This window comes from Bos mutus, chromosome 14 (genome assembly GCF_027580195.1).
Source record: "Bos mutus isolate GX-2022 chromosome 14, NWIPB_WYAK_1.1, whole genome shotgun sequence".
Lineage (NCBI taxonomy): Eukaryota > Metazoa > Chordata > Mammalia > Artiodactyla > Bovidae > Bos > Bos mutus.
The window spans coordinates 38,389,247-38,405,699 of NC_091630.1; the positions used below are offsets into that span (position 1 = coordinate 38,389,247).

Below are 16,453 nucleotides of genomic sequence, written 5' to 3' on the forward strand. Positions count from 1 at the left end.
GCTAACCATATTAATACTCTTGACTAGCACACTGTTTTATTGCTAAAAATTTAATTTTTGTTTGTCAGAAATTTCAAAATCTTACTGAATGCATATACATACAAATGTATTACATGAAGAATACAGTTATTTATAATGGCTACAACATTCTAGTGTGACTGGCACAAACAATACAAAAATACGGATTCAGAAAGCCCATGTCCCATGAGTCCAGAGTAGATAAAAAATGGGATTAACACCTGACTTGTTTTAACAGTATAAATGAAAACAGTGTGTAAGACAATTAAGGCACTGGTTACTTTTGCCCCTATACTATTTAATTTCTTACATTTACATGTACAAATCAAAAATGATTTGAAGGGAATTGAGGCAGAGTCAGATAACAGGTATACTAGCCTAAGATTTTTAAAGAAATACCATTATGAATATAACCTCTGATAAAATCTCAGTATCTTACATTTCTTTATGAAGCACCCAAATACCACTTTCCACAGTATATGGCAATAAGACAACATTATTTATAGCATACAGACAGTAGGCTTAAGAATCTGGGAAATCACTGTTCCTACAAGAGACCCACAAACCCAAACATGTCAAGCACTGCTTGTAGACTAAATGCATAATTCACCATGATTTTTCCGATGATTAGGTAAAGAATTTTAAATACATTTAAAAGCATTATTTCACTGAAAGTTTTCACTATTTTTTCAATAAATAAAAATGAAAGTATAACCAGTAATGTTGACCTCTAGAAGTTTTAAATGAGCCTCAATTTTTTAGAAGACTGGGTCACTAGTTTATAAATTGCCAAGGTTTTAATGTTGGGCAGTCCTAAAGATGGAACCTGCCTCTACTTTTAGTAACTGAAAGACCTTGGTAAATACAGACCCACTATGTCCTTTCTTTATTGCTCAGAATTTGCCTGGAGAGTTCTAGTCTAAAATTCTGTGCACCAACATTTCATCAGGGTGAAACAAACTGCCTATGACTGTTAAGAAAGATGTAAAAAGGGGTTGGAATTCACAAGGCGGGAGATACAGCACTTAGCCTAAAAGAAGGGGACTTCAGGGGAAATTTTTTAATGTTAATACCTGAAGGGTTATCAGGTTGATTTAAGAGATTAGAGGTTAGGCTTAGATTATACTACTAAAAATGACAGAATTAGGAAGTTAAAGAGAAACAAATTCTAGCTCAATATAAAGTAACTTCCTTATAATCATACTCATCCTACATTGAAACAAAAGGTCAAGCTGAGGCTATAGACCACCTATCAAGAATCTGGTACAAAGTACACTGCACTGGAAAACTGATTTTAAAAAAATCTTAATCTTTAAGGGGGACTGAGATGACTGCGACAGCTGTATTTTTATGTTTTGTCATTTTTCAGAATAACCCTATAAAAGTAGCATAGTCTAAGAAGGAGGAAACTGAGGGCAAGTGTTTAACTTAATTTGGTTATGGTAACATAGTAAGTAACAGAACTCATTTACAAAACCTGATTCAATTTGGGCTCTTTCCTCTATCAGTGACTCATAGCACCATCACCTGTAGAACTGACAAAAATTTCAACTACCAGGCCACATCCCAGACCAATAAACCAAAATCCCTGGCAGGGACAGTCAGGCATCATGATGGCTGAAGTTCCCAAGCAATGCCAACATGCAGGCATGATTAAGACCCACTGCTCTACCCCAAGGGTTGGCAATAAAGCTTTACCTGAACACACTTCTGTTCATTTGTTTACACACTTTCTATGACTGCTTTCACGCTACACTGACAGTTAAGTAACTGACTTCACGACCAGCAAACCCCAAAATATTTACTGCTTGGCCCTTTACAGTAAAAATTTTCTAGCTCTCTATCATATCATGTTCTAGCTCTTATGGGATTTTCTGCCACTGAATGAAGGTGGATTCAGAGGCACCAAAAAGTTGTTAAAAGTTTTAACAGTGGGAATGTAGCATGTCACTGATATAATCAAATTTCAGTTAAGCAAGGTTCATCAGATATTAAGGTGGCATCAATGACAATAGAATTATCTTTTATAAGCTATCAAAGATAAAAGCATATCAGACTACCAAAAATTATGATAGACCTAGTACACTGATACAACCTCAGCTAGGAGTTGCTTGCTAAGATGATAATCACTAGTAATGTTATTTTTCAAAGTATGCACTGTGGTTCTAATTAATACTGCTTTTCTTCTCTTTGAGTCACTCCAATTATGTGTGGCATTAGTTTTAAGAATGAGGTTAGCTTTGTTAGTTGTCAGTCAACTACCATGCCAAAAAATCTTACTCCTTATATTCTGGGTACCTATATATATTTTTAAAAAATACACTATAGGCCTCCCATCATACTGTTAACTGAGTAATTCATGCAGTAGGGAAAAAAAATGCAGTTCTAACTCTGAGAACTGATTCAAGATTTTTTACATTAAAAATTAAGCCAAAACAAAGTGCTGCTAAGTCTATCATTAGTACTTTTAAGAAACAACCTCTGGGATTTTATTGCTAAAGACTTGACAAGTTGGAGGGGAAAGCTCAGCAAACAGTATTCATTATACATGTATACTGATTTCCACATGATTTCTACCAATGAAAACTAAACCCAAACCTAAACAGCCAGGGAAACCATTTCACAGGATTATGGCATTTTGCCCTTTGGGAACTAAAAACAATGATTCTTTTAAACGGAAAGCACTCCATCCCCAGGTGATCACCATCACATAAATCAGACACCGAACAGTTACAGATCTCTGAGGCAACACAAGCACTAAATGATGTATGACAGTGGTGGGCATGGTCAAGTCTGGGATCCACTAAGGAAAACCTCAAACCCACTGGGCTACTTCAAATAAAAGTAAGTTACACACACACAATTAAGTTAAAGTTTCAAATCTATTTCACTCTTCAACAATGGTCCCCTCACTTCATTTCTCAAAAAAAAAAAAAAAAACACCCCACACTACAAGATGTGATATGCAAAGATTCTTATAGTCAAGAAAAAGGTCTCAGAGGCCTCTCTTAACTAATGCAAATGAGAATGAAAATGAGGAAACAGTGGGACAAACTTAAAATATTCCAGTTTCTGTAAGATTTATGGGGAGAACAGAACAGTAAGTGCTTCTAAACAAAGTAGAATCCCATTAACTTTTGCAAAATTCTATAAAACAAATATTCAACTACAAAAAATTGAGAGTAAAGAATGCTAACTAAATCTCAAAAACGTTCTGAAATGACAAACAAATCACATATTACAACCAAAGATTTTATCTTTTCCAGCACTGAGTACAAAAAGTGAGCAGAGGCTACAGACCAGGAAAATCAAAGAACTATACATAGAGTCCACATGCCATAAAATGTGGGCAAATTCCTGATTATTTAACACAACCTTTGAGAAACCCACATATACATGTGTAGAGAAAAAACTAAGATATACCAAATCTTACATTTGATACAAGATTATATAAGATATGTGACTGTTCAAGTCATTTTTTCCCTTCTATTACAAAGACTCAAATTTACTATTTCTTATGTATATTACTTTAATCATACACACAAGATTATATCCAAGCAGAATGAGAATAAAAACTGAGACACCTCTGTATATATTCAATACAGTATTTACCTGGTTCTTCCTTGATGAATGACAAATCTTCCTCTGGATAGGCAACAGGTGGCTGCATCACCGAGCAATCTTCTAGATTTGTTTCATTATTAGGTGGTATATTATAAACAAATCTCTTTGTAGCTTGGGTTTTTCTCCTTGTTTTGCTAGTCTCTTGAATCCCTTGGGAGCCCATATTATTCCAAATAAACACTTTTGTTTGACCTTGAGACTCATTTTCTGTCAATTCAGGTGAACCATCCTGGACCCAACTACTGTCATTCATTTGGTAGTTTTCTATTTGGCCCTCGTCGACATTACAACCATCATTTTCAATTTTTACGTTACTTGCCAAATTGGTAAGATTTCGTGTTGCCCAAAAACTGGCAATTTTTTGATCCCGTGATGAAGACAGGCCATCTCTGTTAACTGGTTTTCTATTATTATAGTCCACAACTACAGACTCTGGAGCTTCTGATTTAATGCTTATATTTAAGGCATCTTTAATGAAATTTCGGCAAGTTTGAACAACTTCACTCATTTGAAGATAGCTGGCCACTGTCATTACTTCAATGGCATTTTGGCTTGTGAGCACCAGGTTACCAGAATACAAGAAGTCCAAGATGACTGAAAAACCTTGAACTGCAGCAATATCTAAATGGGTAGTATTGTTTTGGTTAGGGCTTTCTTTGTTTGAAAAGCAATATAAAGTCTTAAAGAAACGGCTGCCTGCAACCAGGATGTTCTTATGAGCTTTAAAGATTTTTCCGCTCACCACAATGCTGACATCACAAAGAATACCTTTCTTCCTCTGTTCATTTAGTTGTCGAAGAAGTTGATAGCAATAAGAGTTCTCATTTGGCCTACTATTAAAGTCACAGTACCCCTCCTCTGATGGTATTTCTGACTCCTGCAATAGATGGAAAATATTAACATTAAATTTTATTTACTTTTTAAAGCCTCCATACCAAAGACAACAAATCACTGTCAATGTAACTTTTTAAAACCACTATCAGATACACTAATCTGTCAGTAATCATTACATATTTTGAGACTGAGGTGTTCACAATCTAAATATTAAGAGAAAGGGTGTAAACAGCTTTGCTGCAATCCACTGCTATTGGTAAAAAAAAAAAAAAAGAAAGAAACATCCTGAGGATCAGAATTTCATTTGAAGAATACTGTGTATCACATATCATGCTATCTTTCCAAATATAGCTGAAGACATGGATTGAGAATTATTTAAAATTAAAACAGGGAATTCCCTGGTGGTCCAGTGGCTAGGACTCCACCGCCATTGCCTGAGTTCAATCCCTGGTCGGGGAACTAAGATCCAACAAGTCAAGTGATATGGCCAAAAAAAAGAAAAGAAATGAAATGAAAATAAAAAGTGGTTGTTTTCTCATGTAAAGAAACATTCATAAGAATCAAATTAATCTGCCTTATCTCTGTAACTGCTAAGAACACAGTTTTTCTGGTTGAACTTAAAATAATCAGATTAAAATATGCTCAGCATCTCATTCTAGTTAACATTATTAAAAAAGGGAATTTTAAAAGTCTTGGCAAATACTGAGTCAGACAATTTAGGTCAACAAAGTTAATCATATCTAACTATGCAGTCCATGGGGTCGCAAAGAGTCAGACATGACTGAGTGACTGAACTGAAAGAGAAAGTAACAGAAGACCCTAATTTAAAAAAATGTGCTTCAAACTACAGGAATACCCAATTATATAAATCCCAAATCAATTTTCAAAATGACTTCTCTCTTTAGGATCATAAACACTACCCATCAGTTAAAATTCCTTAACTCCAAATACTTAATGTTTATAATCTTCCCTGTGATCAATCTTTTAATTATTCATTACAGTTCAGTTTAGCATCACTATTAAGTTACTGTAGTTTCCTATAAAATAACATGATATTGACAGCAAGAATAAAGGAATGTGATCTAGATTTTGGAATGCTGCCTATACTAGTTATTAACTGTGTGTCCTTTCTTAAACTAATAAAGCAGTAAGTACCAGGAGTGTTTCTAAATAAGAACTTCAGGCCCTACTCACAGAGTCACTAGGTGGGTGGTGGTGTCACTAAGTTGTGTCTGACTCTTGTAACCCCACTGGCTGTAGGCCGCCAAGCTCCTCTGTCCATGGGATTCTCCAGGCAAGGATACTGGAGTGGGTTGCCATTTCCTTCTCCAGGCATTAGGTGGGTAAGCTCCCTAAATTAGGCAGGTATCTATTCTTAAGTGTTAAAGATTATTTTCTTTGGCACAAAATAGTAAATACTTATTATTAAATACTTATTATTTTATTAATTATAAAATAATAAAACACATATATACAGGTCTATGAGTAGACAGAATCTGGGGGAAAACCCAGAAAAGATACATATTGGATTGTTGGATGCTGGGAGGACTGATATGCTTGGAGAGGAATAGAGAATGGGGGGCAGAGGGAAGGGTGTAGGGAACAAAGTTGTTAGAACTGCAAAAAAATTCTCATAGAATATTCTAAATGGACCCCACTCCAGTACTCTTGCCTGGAAAATCCCATGGATGGAGGAGCCTGGTAGGCTGCAGTCCATGGGGTCGCCAAGAGTCGGACACGACTGAGCGACTTCACTTTCACTTTTCTGCATTGGAGAAGGAAACGGCAACACACTCCAGTGTTCTTGCCTGGAGAATCCCAGGGACAGGGGAGCCTGGTGGGCTGCCGGTCACACAGAGTCATACACGACTGAAGTGACTTAGCAGCAGCAGCAGCACTGTAAATGGTGGTGAGATTCCAAGCAATCCCACATCTCCATTTAACCCCATCATGTGTGCTGTTCTGTGCTCAGTTTCTTCAGCTGTGTCAACTCTTTTCACATCCGACTCTCTTCTACCTTATGGACTGTGTAGCCCACCTGGCTCCCTTGTCTATGGGATTCTCCAGGCAAGATTACTGGAGTGGGTTGCCATGCCCTCCTCCAGGAGATCTTCCTGACCCACGGATTGAACCTGGATCTCCTGCACTGCAGGCAGATTCTTTACCACTAGCATCACCTGGGAAGCAACCTCATCATGGGTATAGTTTAATCACACAAACATTAGGTTCCATTCTGAATTCTGAATACAGCAGGTCACACACATAATAATCCTGAAACTAAACCAGATCACATGATCCATCTAAGAATTTTCGTGTTGTTTCCAGGTATGAGAAGTCAACTGAAACAGAATAAAAATGCCAGAATTCCAGGACACATCAGTATTTCACAGCAATAATGAAACACTACAGATAATCCTGCAAATCTGGAGTATTACTACAGAATGAAGCACAGGAAGCAGAGAATTCCCTTTGCACTTCCAACTGACCCTTGGCAGCATCCCATCACTTCCCAGGGCCTCGAGTGCATCATTAATTACACTTATACTCTAACCCCACCCCCACATTCTTGCTCTATCATACCAAAATGTCCCATATTCAAAATCAGTTATTTTCTCCTTCTATTAAGACCACCCAATTGTAAGCAAAAACTGCTAACAGCTACAGATGGAGTAAAGTAATCAAGTAATTCACGATTAAGTCCCAAATTTTTGCTTCTGGGGGCTGGAAGAAAGGAAGTGAGGCAAAAAGATATTTTATCTTGTATATCTTGTATATTAAAACCAGTATGCTGGGATGTTTCCAACTACTTAGCAAAGGGATGGGAAATGTTTAGGACTCTATGTAGAGAACTAAATGAATACTAAAAATGTCTAAAGTTGTTACTGCTATAATTTTCTATAGACCCATCATACTGTTTATGAGGCTATCTAAATAAGACGCTTTATTAATTTGCTTATGCTCTCTACTCACTACAGAAAATTTCCAAACTACATTGCTCTATGATGCAGGCTTAAAAGTAAGCTTTGCTGTGCATGCCATATCTGCCCAGCAAAGCTCATTTGGTTCAAAGTTCTAACAGATACTGTAGTTAACAGTAAGAGAAAAAATTTGGCAGTACATGGTAAAGTGTCTGTGGAAGCAGTGAATGAGCCTTTACAAGTCAAGAAGTGCTTAAAGTTTACGCATTAAGCAGTTCAAAACCCTTTAAGAAGGAGGTGGCTATGTCATAGCAGTCATTTTAGGCCATGGTCACTGTGTTCTGAAATTTCTGGGCCAGTTCCAATTTCTGTCATTCTCTGCCATTATCATACCAAATGTCCTAATTTTTAAAAATAACTTAAAGACAAAAGCCTATCCACCAAAGTATTTGTCCATTCCACTTGGACACAAGCTATACAAGCCAAACACACTATTCAACAACTATTTTTCTTCATTACTACTGAATAACAGAATAGAATAGTAATGTTACATGCTACAAACAGCCCTAGCAATTTCTCCTTCAGTACTGATCAGAGCACTATGCCATGTTTCTGTAGCACATATTATATATACTCTTCACAATGAAGAGTTTACCAGTCAAGAGTACATGTACTCTACACAAAGGGAGTATTATTTGAGGATATGGGTAAAATAAAGCAAGATAAGCACTAAATTAAACTGCCAATATTACTTGCTAAACCAAATAAATTCCTAGTTACTAAAGACAAAAATAACAGTTGGTCCCTAAGAACTCAAGTCATCTCTGTCTCTCCGGTTCCCTCTTTAACATTCTATGTCCATTCTTAGTATATTGATAAACATAAGATACCACTGATAAAAATACACTGATAAAAAGGTTTAAGTATTTCCAGAACTGATTTTTTTTAAAGACTAGTTGGAAAAGTTTCTATTCCCTTTCCCAAGAAGGAAAATGCAACTTAGCCAAGCATTAAACTAGATAAACAAGGAGACTAAGGAAACAGACATTCAGATTAAAAAAAAAAAAAAAAGTGTTACCCCAAAGATTTCTATAAATATGAAAAGTCTCCTGTTATTTTTATCTGTGGAGATGCCCATAAGTAAAATTATTTTTAGAGACTTTAATTAACTCTTCCAAAATTAAGAAAATATAGAAGCATACATTTGGTTAAAATCCTCAAGTTTATTATCTTCAAATTTATTTCCAGAGAGGCCAAAAGTAAATATTTTAATCAGAGAAAAAGCTGCTAAAAGCTTGAAAAACCTTGACTTTACTCACTTATTTAATAAGCATTAAGTGAATGACTGTATCAGACAGGTTCTACACTGGGAACCCAAAATGATTTAGTTCCCTGCCTGAAGTTTAATACTGAGCAAGATTCTTAAGATACTGAAGAGCTTTAAGAAAGCAGAGAGGTGGTGCACCTAATCCAGTTTTTTGAGGGGTTGGGTGAGATCTTTTTTTGAAACAAATATCTGAGCAGAGCCTTGAAGGACGCAAGAGTGGAAGGAGAGGCTGAGAGTCTAAGCAGATGAGACAGTATGAGAAAGAGAACCAAGGATGTACACAGCCTCACCATTCGAGATTTATGAAGAACTTCAGGGTGATCCAAGAAAGCCCAAGAAATGCAAATATGCTCTTCATGTTTTTGGAGCTAAGTGTCTGTAACTTGCACCAGATTATCTAGAGACCTGAATCCTACACAAGATTAAGGACCACTGGTATAGGTACCTACAGAGCTTTAGAATCATCTGACTGAATTAACTGATAAAGAGATGACTGTGGTAGCAAAGTGGAGGGTAATTACCAGGGGATGACACTGGAAATGTGTGACCAGGGCAAGCCACTGGTAGGTGTGCAGCACACCTGCAACAAACAAGGACGTTCACTAGTTAAGACAGGTAACAGTGATAGGGGCAGAGCCTGGAAAATTTCTAAAGTAAAATCCAAACTTGAGTGATTAATTAGATTTCAAGGCAGAGGTGTGGAGGGAGATCATAGGGTGTTCACAGCATTCCAGCTGGGAGAACTGGATAACACCAGCTACTGTAGAAAACCCAAGATCACACTACCCAGTCTCCCCACTCTTCTGAGAAAAATTCAGCTGCAGTTAGCTATCTGTAGTCAATCCACAAATGATTAGAAACTGTTACTGGTTTTAAAAAAAAAACAAGTACTTAAAAGTATTTAAGTCCCTACCCAGAACTGATAAATGGTTTAGTAGGAAAAAAAGATATTTCAAACACAAAGTGCAAAATGAAAGCATTAAAAACATAAAAATCTTTTGTTGCAGCAACCCATTGGAACGGTATACTGAAAGAATAAAAAGATCAATGTCCATTTACAAACCCAAATTCTAAAACTCAAACTCCATTTCTAGTATGAGGACACACAAGGCCACAGTGAGCATGCCAAATAAATGTATGCTAGTAGTACTGACAAATTATCTAAGTCAGTAGATAAAGGAATATCTCCTTTGAAATCAGTATCTCTTCTCTGATCTCCTTGAGTGATGACATTTTCTCTTGCAATTTAAATATTAATACTATCCACAAAAATTGTAAATCTATAGGTCTGGGGTAAATGTCTTCAGGTGATTACAACTTCCAGCCAATTTTATGTGCCAAAAATATGCTTTATTACCAGCTCTCCTCAAAAACCACATACATACCAACAGGTGCTTCTAACACATCAACTTACACATATTTCATCGTGGTTCTCCTCTGCTTAAAACTGCTAAATGGTTTGCCCAACAGAAAAAATACAATCATTTCAACATGAAAGGACCATCCATAACCTGCAGTCTACCCACTCAAACTTGATTTTTCATCCTGCTGAATTAAATCATCTACTTTTCAGACACATCAAGGCATCAATTTCCATTATGCTCAAGCTGTTACCAACTGCAATGCCTAGAATGCCCTCCCCTCTTCAACACTTACTCATTTAACACAAGTTAGGATCCAATTCTACAAGCTTCTCCCAACCTTCACAAATAGGATGACGACTTCCTTTAGTTATCTTAACTGTAACTTGAATATATTTCTAACATGGTAGCTATCATTTTACTGCAATGTCTCTCTCCTTACTAGAGTACAAGTTTCTAGAGGTCAGAAAAATGTCTTATTTACATAGGTTTATCTTCAGTGCCTTGCAATCTACCTAATAGGTATATTTTAAGAGGGAGAAAGAAGTCCCTAGACACATAATCAAAAACACCAGGGAAAAGGAATCCGCTTTTAGAAACACAATAAATGACTGCTAGAACCTATATAAATATTATACAAATTGGTTATTTAATGGATTGTAGGCTCTGTGGTTGTTTGTAATATCTATTTCTCCTTCCCAGTGAAAGGCTTTCAGTCTTTCTTCCAAAATCCTCAAAAAAACAATTAATTTTTGCCAAATGCAAAGAAGGCTGGTAGCTCTGTCTCACCTCTGCTTTTGCTGCTCACCAACATATTCCAATTAGAAGATCACTGATCTAAATTAAGTACTTTCTGGAAAGGTTAACTAGGTTTATAACAATAACACACTTGAACACATGTTTTAGGCTTACTAAACTGGAAAGAGTTGACAGAATGTGTGATTTAGGCGATGAAAATTTCCCAACTGGGTAGAAAGTGATCTGAACCAAGATACAGTGGTAATCAGTGTTATTAAAGCAATTTTAAAGTCCTCTGGGCCAAATGGTCAAACCTTATATAAGCTAATCACCAAACCAGACCCTCAAGATATATATAGTCAGTTGTTACTCAAAATAGAAATTATATGTTGTCCCTTAAATCCTTATAAAATACAAGGATTTTTCAGAAATAGAACACTGCAGAACAGATTCTGAGAGCATCTGCAGACTTCTTGCATGAGCAATCCTTTACAATCAACATCAAAATAACAATCAAAGGTTTTAAGAATGGGCCACTGGGAATTCCCTGGCAGTCCAGTGGTTACTTCCACTGCAGGAGACACAGGTTCCATTCCTAGTCAGGGATCCCGCCCACAAGTAGCAAGGCAGGGCTCCCTCGGCCAAAAAAAAAGAATATGCCACAGTCTCTTGGCCACCACCATGATTTTTCCCCTTACAGAAACCATAAGAAAAAGTAAAGTCACCCTTATTCACATACTAAGATTTGGCTAAACTCCTCACAAAAAACAGACTCCTTAAAATTAAAGAAAAAAAGTGGGGAGGGGGGATAAAGGGAGTGAACTGTGTCCCAATTTCAAACTTAATTCTTGTCTGAGGAACTACAAAACTATTTCAGTAATTTTAAGACAGGAGAAAGCTCATGCAAGATATTCTTCATGAAGATGAGGAAAACTGCATGTGCGATGAGAATGTTCAAAGAACCTGAATGGCCAAAGTCTCTAAAAGCATGAAAAAAAAACTGGTTTGTTCTCTAGAATCAAGAGTGATTCCATGAGATTAAGTGGCTTGCAAACTGAGAAAACTGGTAACATTGAGACATGAAGTACCAGTTCCCCCTACCCCACAGAATTATAGTTATTTCCAAAGAAAATAAGTAATGGTGATAATAAATAATTGTTATCATTTACTAAGTGACTAGGTGCTGGCATATACACTTTGCAAACATGAAGAAACTGGAAGTTAACTCATTTGCCTGTCAAGAAAGAGGATTAGGACTCAGGTCCCCCTACTTTTAAGCTCAAGAATGCTCTTACAGACTGTGTTATACTGCCTCCTGCAGGTAATCAAAAGCTGCAGGGCAATGGAAAAAAAAAAGTTAACTTTGTGCATAAGAAGAAATAAGTCAGTTCTTGAACCTGTCACTCATGTATTAACAAGACAAAAAGATCCTATAGGTGGTACCTGGGGTCAATTACAAGGTAATACCCCCAAACTAACCTTAGAATGAAAATAGAAATGATTAGGATCAGTTCAGAGTGGAAACATCCAAAATCCAATCAAAGGGAACCAATAAATAGCCTTAGACAAACAGAAATGACTTACTAAATTGTATTATTCTCAGCCTAATGATACAATGTCCTAAGAGAAAGAAGTTGGTCTGCAGATTATATTGTAAAAAGGGAGTTTCAAGGGGGCAAAGGGTAAGGGAGAGATAATTCAGGGATTAAGTTTAGAAAAGGTTTTACCTAGGGATGAATTCCCTAATCCAGATATATGCCTAGGGGAGAGGAATACACCATGCTAAGTCTATCATAAGGTTATCCAACTAATTCCCTGTTCCTCTGATTTCAGGTTCACTAAGCAGCTAATTGTAATAATTTGCACTCCCATTCACATCTGCCTACACAGACTACACTGAAGAAGAGTAACTGATCCACTGAATTAAAAAAATTCAGTTTGATTGTCCTTTTAGATTTTTCTAAATAACCAACTCATCACTTAGAAAAGCATACTTTCATTTTCACAAGCCCTCCACTTCATCATACTACTTAACTTCAGGAATATATAACGCGTTGAAGCCTCTAGACTCCTCTTCTGTAAAATGGGAACAGAATAATTACTTGCCAAAATAAGGGACATCTGTGTTTGGCATACAGAAGACAAGTCTGGCACTCCAATGCCCAAGCTCACAAAGCTAGTAACTGCAGAAAGCTGAGATGTGAACCTAGATTTACTCCAAAACCTTTTTTTCCTTCCTCCATTGCAACATTCCTTATAAAGGCTAGTCTCATTTTTAACCAAGAACTGTAAGACTTGGGACAATTTACTTAACTTTTCCCGGCCTTACATCTTTAAATGACCTTCCTTGTAGGGCTTAGGCAACTAAAAGTTGTGAAAAAACTGTTGCCATTGCCCCCCTGAAAAAAACAACACTATGCCTTAACGTTAAAGTCTAAACTTCTGAGAAATTTCTGGGCTACGGGGTTATTAGACAGTGCCTAATTAACTCCACTAAAAGTGTTCTAAACAGCAAGATCACTCCAACACACAAAGGGACTAGTATCTGAAAGGTGACTTTCTGAAATCAATGCCTGGCTACCGATACAAAAGAATGAATTCCATCCACAACCACAGGTTGTCTTAGGAGGACTGATTAACATCTGCTTGGCTTGGAAAGAGATTATCAAAATGATAAGAATATTATCTTTAGTCCAGAAATACTAAGACAAGATTTAAGAAGTACCATTTACCTGTTTTATAACTAAGAACTTATGATTTTGGTAAATACATTCTCTACCAGTTCGAATCAAGTAGTTGGTAGAAGTAACTTTACAGTCAACATTTCGAATATCCTAAGTTTAAAGTAAACTACATTTATATGAAAACTTTTTGAAAAAGGGGATTACAGAAAATCTTGGCACAGAAATCTGGAGAGATGGAAGCAAGTAAAAACTACCACAATTTACCAAAAGCATACCTTTGGAAAGAGAAGTTCAACAAAAACTTTAAGAAGATGAATTTAGTATAATCATTCACGAAGTTTTATCCAAATAGCTTCCTCTACATTTACATACTACTCTCTTATTTCACATTATCCTGACATGATAAAAAGAATTTTCTCGGTTGGATGTTCTCCTAAAAGGGGTAGCATCAAAAGTTAAGGAAAGAGTTTAATTCATTCTTCAAAGAGTTACCAGATTTGACTTCCAACAGCACGCTAAAAGACTACCAACATTAAAGCAGCTTTTCTAAAATCACAGCTAATAACATTGTAACCACAAAGCCAACCTAACAGGGTTAAAACCGTCAACCTCGCTTATTAAACTTTCCTTCTGATTCAATCTGACGGGCAAAGAAATCTGAGTCATGAAAAAAATTAAATCAAATTCAGCGCTACGATTAGAAAATTGTCATTCCTCCCCCTCCCCCCAACTCCCCCGGTTAACTTTTGAAAACTTATTCCCAGGCTTTCGAATCCCCCACGCCTAAGTTCCCTGCACCTCTCTCGCAACAGGAAAGATCTCTTCACCCAGGAGAGTGAGTTTTAGCTGATAAGCCTTTCCCCCAAAGATCTGAAAAAGCAGGACCAACATATATCGTACCTGGGCGTTGGCTTCGTGGAGTTTGTGCTCGGTAGAGACGTGGTGCCTCAGAAGGAGGGTTTTCTTGTAGTTGCGGGTCCCTCGCGAAAGCTCATCGTGCCCCACTGGGGGCAGATCCCCGCTTCCTCCGTCCTCGGGGGGCTTTTGGCACCAGCCGCAAGACATAAGGCCAGTATCCTTGGAATAGCGCAGCCAGGGAAAATCTTTGAGCCAGGAGGTCTGGAAGGAGCAGTGGAGCTTCTGCATTAGGGACTTGGGCCGCGCGAGCGGGAAGTGCTGGACAGTCTCTCCTTCTCCAGCTCCCACACCGCTGCCCTCCGCTTCGTCCCCGCCATCGCCGCCCGACCGCCTGCTGCTGCTGCAGCTGCCTCCTTCCGCCCCGCTGCCGTCGCCCAGGCTCGCCCCCTCCTCTTCGTCCTCGGTGCTGTCGCTCAGGGACGCGCCGTCCGGCATCAACTCCTTCCCCTCCAGCGCGTCCAGCTCCAGCTCCACGGCCGCCGGCCCTCGCCCATTGAAATGCCTCAGGGGCCACGCCGAGGTCTCGGGGCGGCCGCGGCTACTGCCATTGTTGCCGAGCCCCCCGCCGCCGCCGCCGCCTCGAAAGGCCAGAGTCCGACGGTTCCTTTCCGCTAGCAGGGGGCCCCCGGCGCCACCGCCGCCCAGCGAGGTGGGGCCGCCCGCGTCTTGGGGGAGCAGCAACTCCTTGGTTTCCTCGGCGGCGGCGGCAGCCCCGGCGGAGGCCTCCAGGTCTTGGGGCTCCAGGCCCTCCAATTCCACTTCCTCGTCGGCCCCCCGCCCATTGAGCGGCTGCGGCGCTGGCGGCGGGGGCTGTCTTGGCTGGGGCTGCTGGGGCCAAGCCGAGGCCTCCCCGCCAACGTTATTGTTCGCGGAGCCGCCGCCGCCGCTGGCGGTGACCAACCCGCCTCCTCGGAACGCCAGCGTCCTGCGGTTCATTTCACTGAACGACATGGCGCGCGCCGCCGCCGCCGCCCGGTGCCCCGGCTCGCGCCCGGCCTCGGGCCGCGTCCCGCGCGCTCCCCGCCGCTCCCCCTCCGCTTCGCTCCCGCCCCCACCGCGGGCGTTCCGGTCTCGCGGGGCTCGGCCTCGCCCTCCCGCCCGGCCGCCCGGTCGCGCTCGCTCCCCGGGGCTGCCTCACGCGTCCGCCGCTGCCGCCGCCGCCGCCCGCCGGGCCGCCGCCTCCGGCCGCCTCCTCGTCCTCCACCCCCGCCCCGCGGCGCTCCGGGCAGCGTCCCGCGCGGAGAAGGGGGGGGCGGGCGGCGGAGAGGTGAGCAGCGAGCCGGCGCGCGTGGGGCCTTCGAAGTTGAGAGGCGGAGTGCGGGGAGACCCTCCGCTGCCCCCTCTTTAAAGCCGCGCGCACACACCGACCCTCCAAACAAGATATCCTTCCTCCGGCGCGCCGAGGAGTCCCGACGCGGCTGCCGGCTTCCGAAGCGCTGAGGGTGGGAGGCACGTTAAACTGCCGGGCTCCGCCACATAACGAACCGACAATAAAGCCGGCGGAGCGTTTCCGTCCGACCAGGCCCTGGCGGAGGTCGAATGGCAAATGAACAACGGACCGTGCGCCCACAATGCACCGGGGTAGCAGTAACCGCTGGAGGGGGAAAGGGTGGGGGCCGGGCGGGGGGAGGGGGCTGGGCTTGGGGCTGGGCTGGGGTGGGGTGGGGGCGCCTGGGGACCGGGAAAGGGGCCGGGCCGCGCCTCCGGCCTGGGGGCGGGGGTGCGGCCGCGGGGGAAGGAAGTCGGCCGAGGGGCGGGGGACAAAAGGCCGGGCGGCGGGCTGGGGGGTCTCGGGGAGGGGGCGGGCGTGTGCGGCCGGGGCCGGGCTCCGCGGAGGACAAACAGCTGGCGAGTGTCAGGTCTGGCCGCCTCCCCGCTGCCCGCACGCACCTACCCGCGCCCGGGACGCACATTTTCCTTCCTTCGCCACGAGTTCACCTGGGACTTTGAGAAATAACTGTACGGTGGGAGCTGCTCTCCAGCCTTGTCATTTGCTGAGGTGGAGTGGGTGGGGGGTGGGGGGTAACGGTG

The 16,453-nt window shown here is 41.1% G+C and overlaps 1 protein-coding gene across 1 annotated transcript in view; it reads right to left on the reverse strand.

The window, feature by feature from the left end:
* ZBTB10 (zinc finger and BTB domain containing 10) overlaps nucleotides 1–15,512 on the reverse strand; it is a 29,110-nt gene extending 13,598 nt beyond the window's left edge. The window contains exons 1-2 of the mRNA XM_014479075.2: nucleotides 14,405–15,512; nucleotides 3,631–4,519 (exon numbers count right to left, since the gene is read on the reverse strand). Coding sequence (XP_014334561.2) covers nucleotides 3,631–4,519; nucleotides 14,405–15,373 — 1,858 coding nt within the window. The 5' untranslated portion in view covers nucleotides 15,374–15,512. The remainder of the gene's footprint in view (nucleotides 1–3,630; nucleotides 4,520–14,404) is intronic.
* Nucleotides 15,513–16,453: the final 941 nt, after the last annotated feature.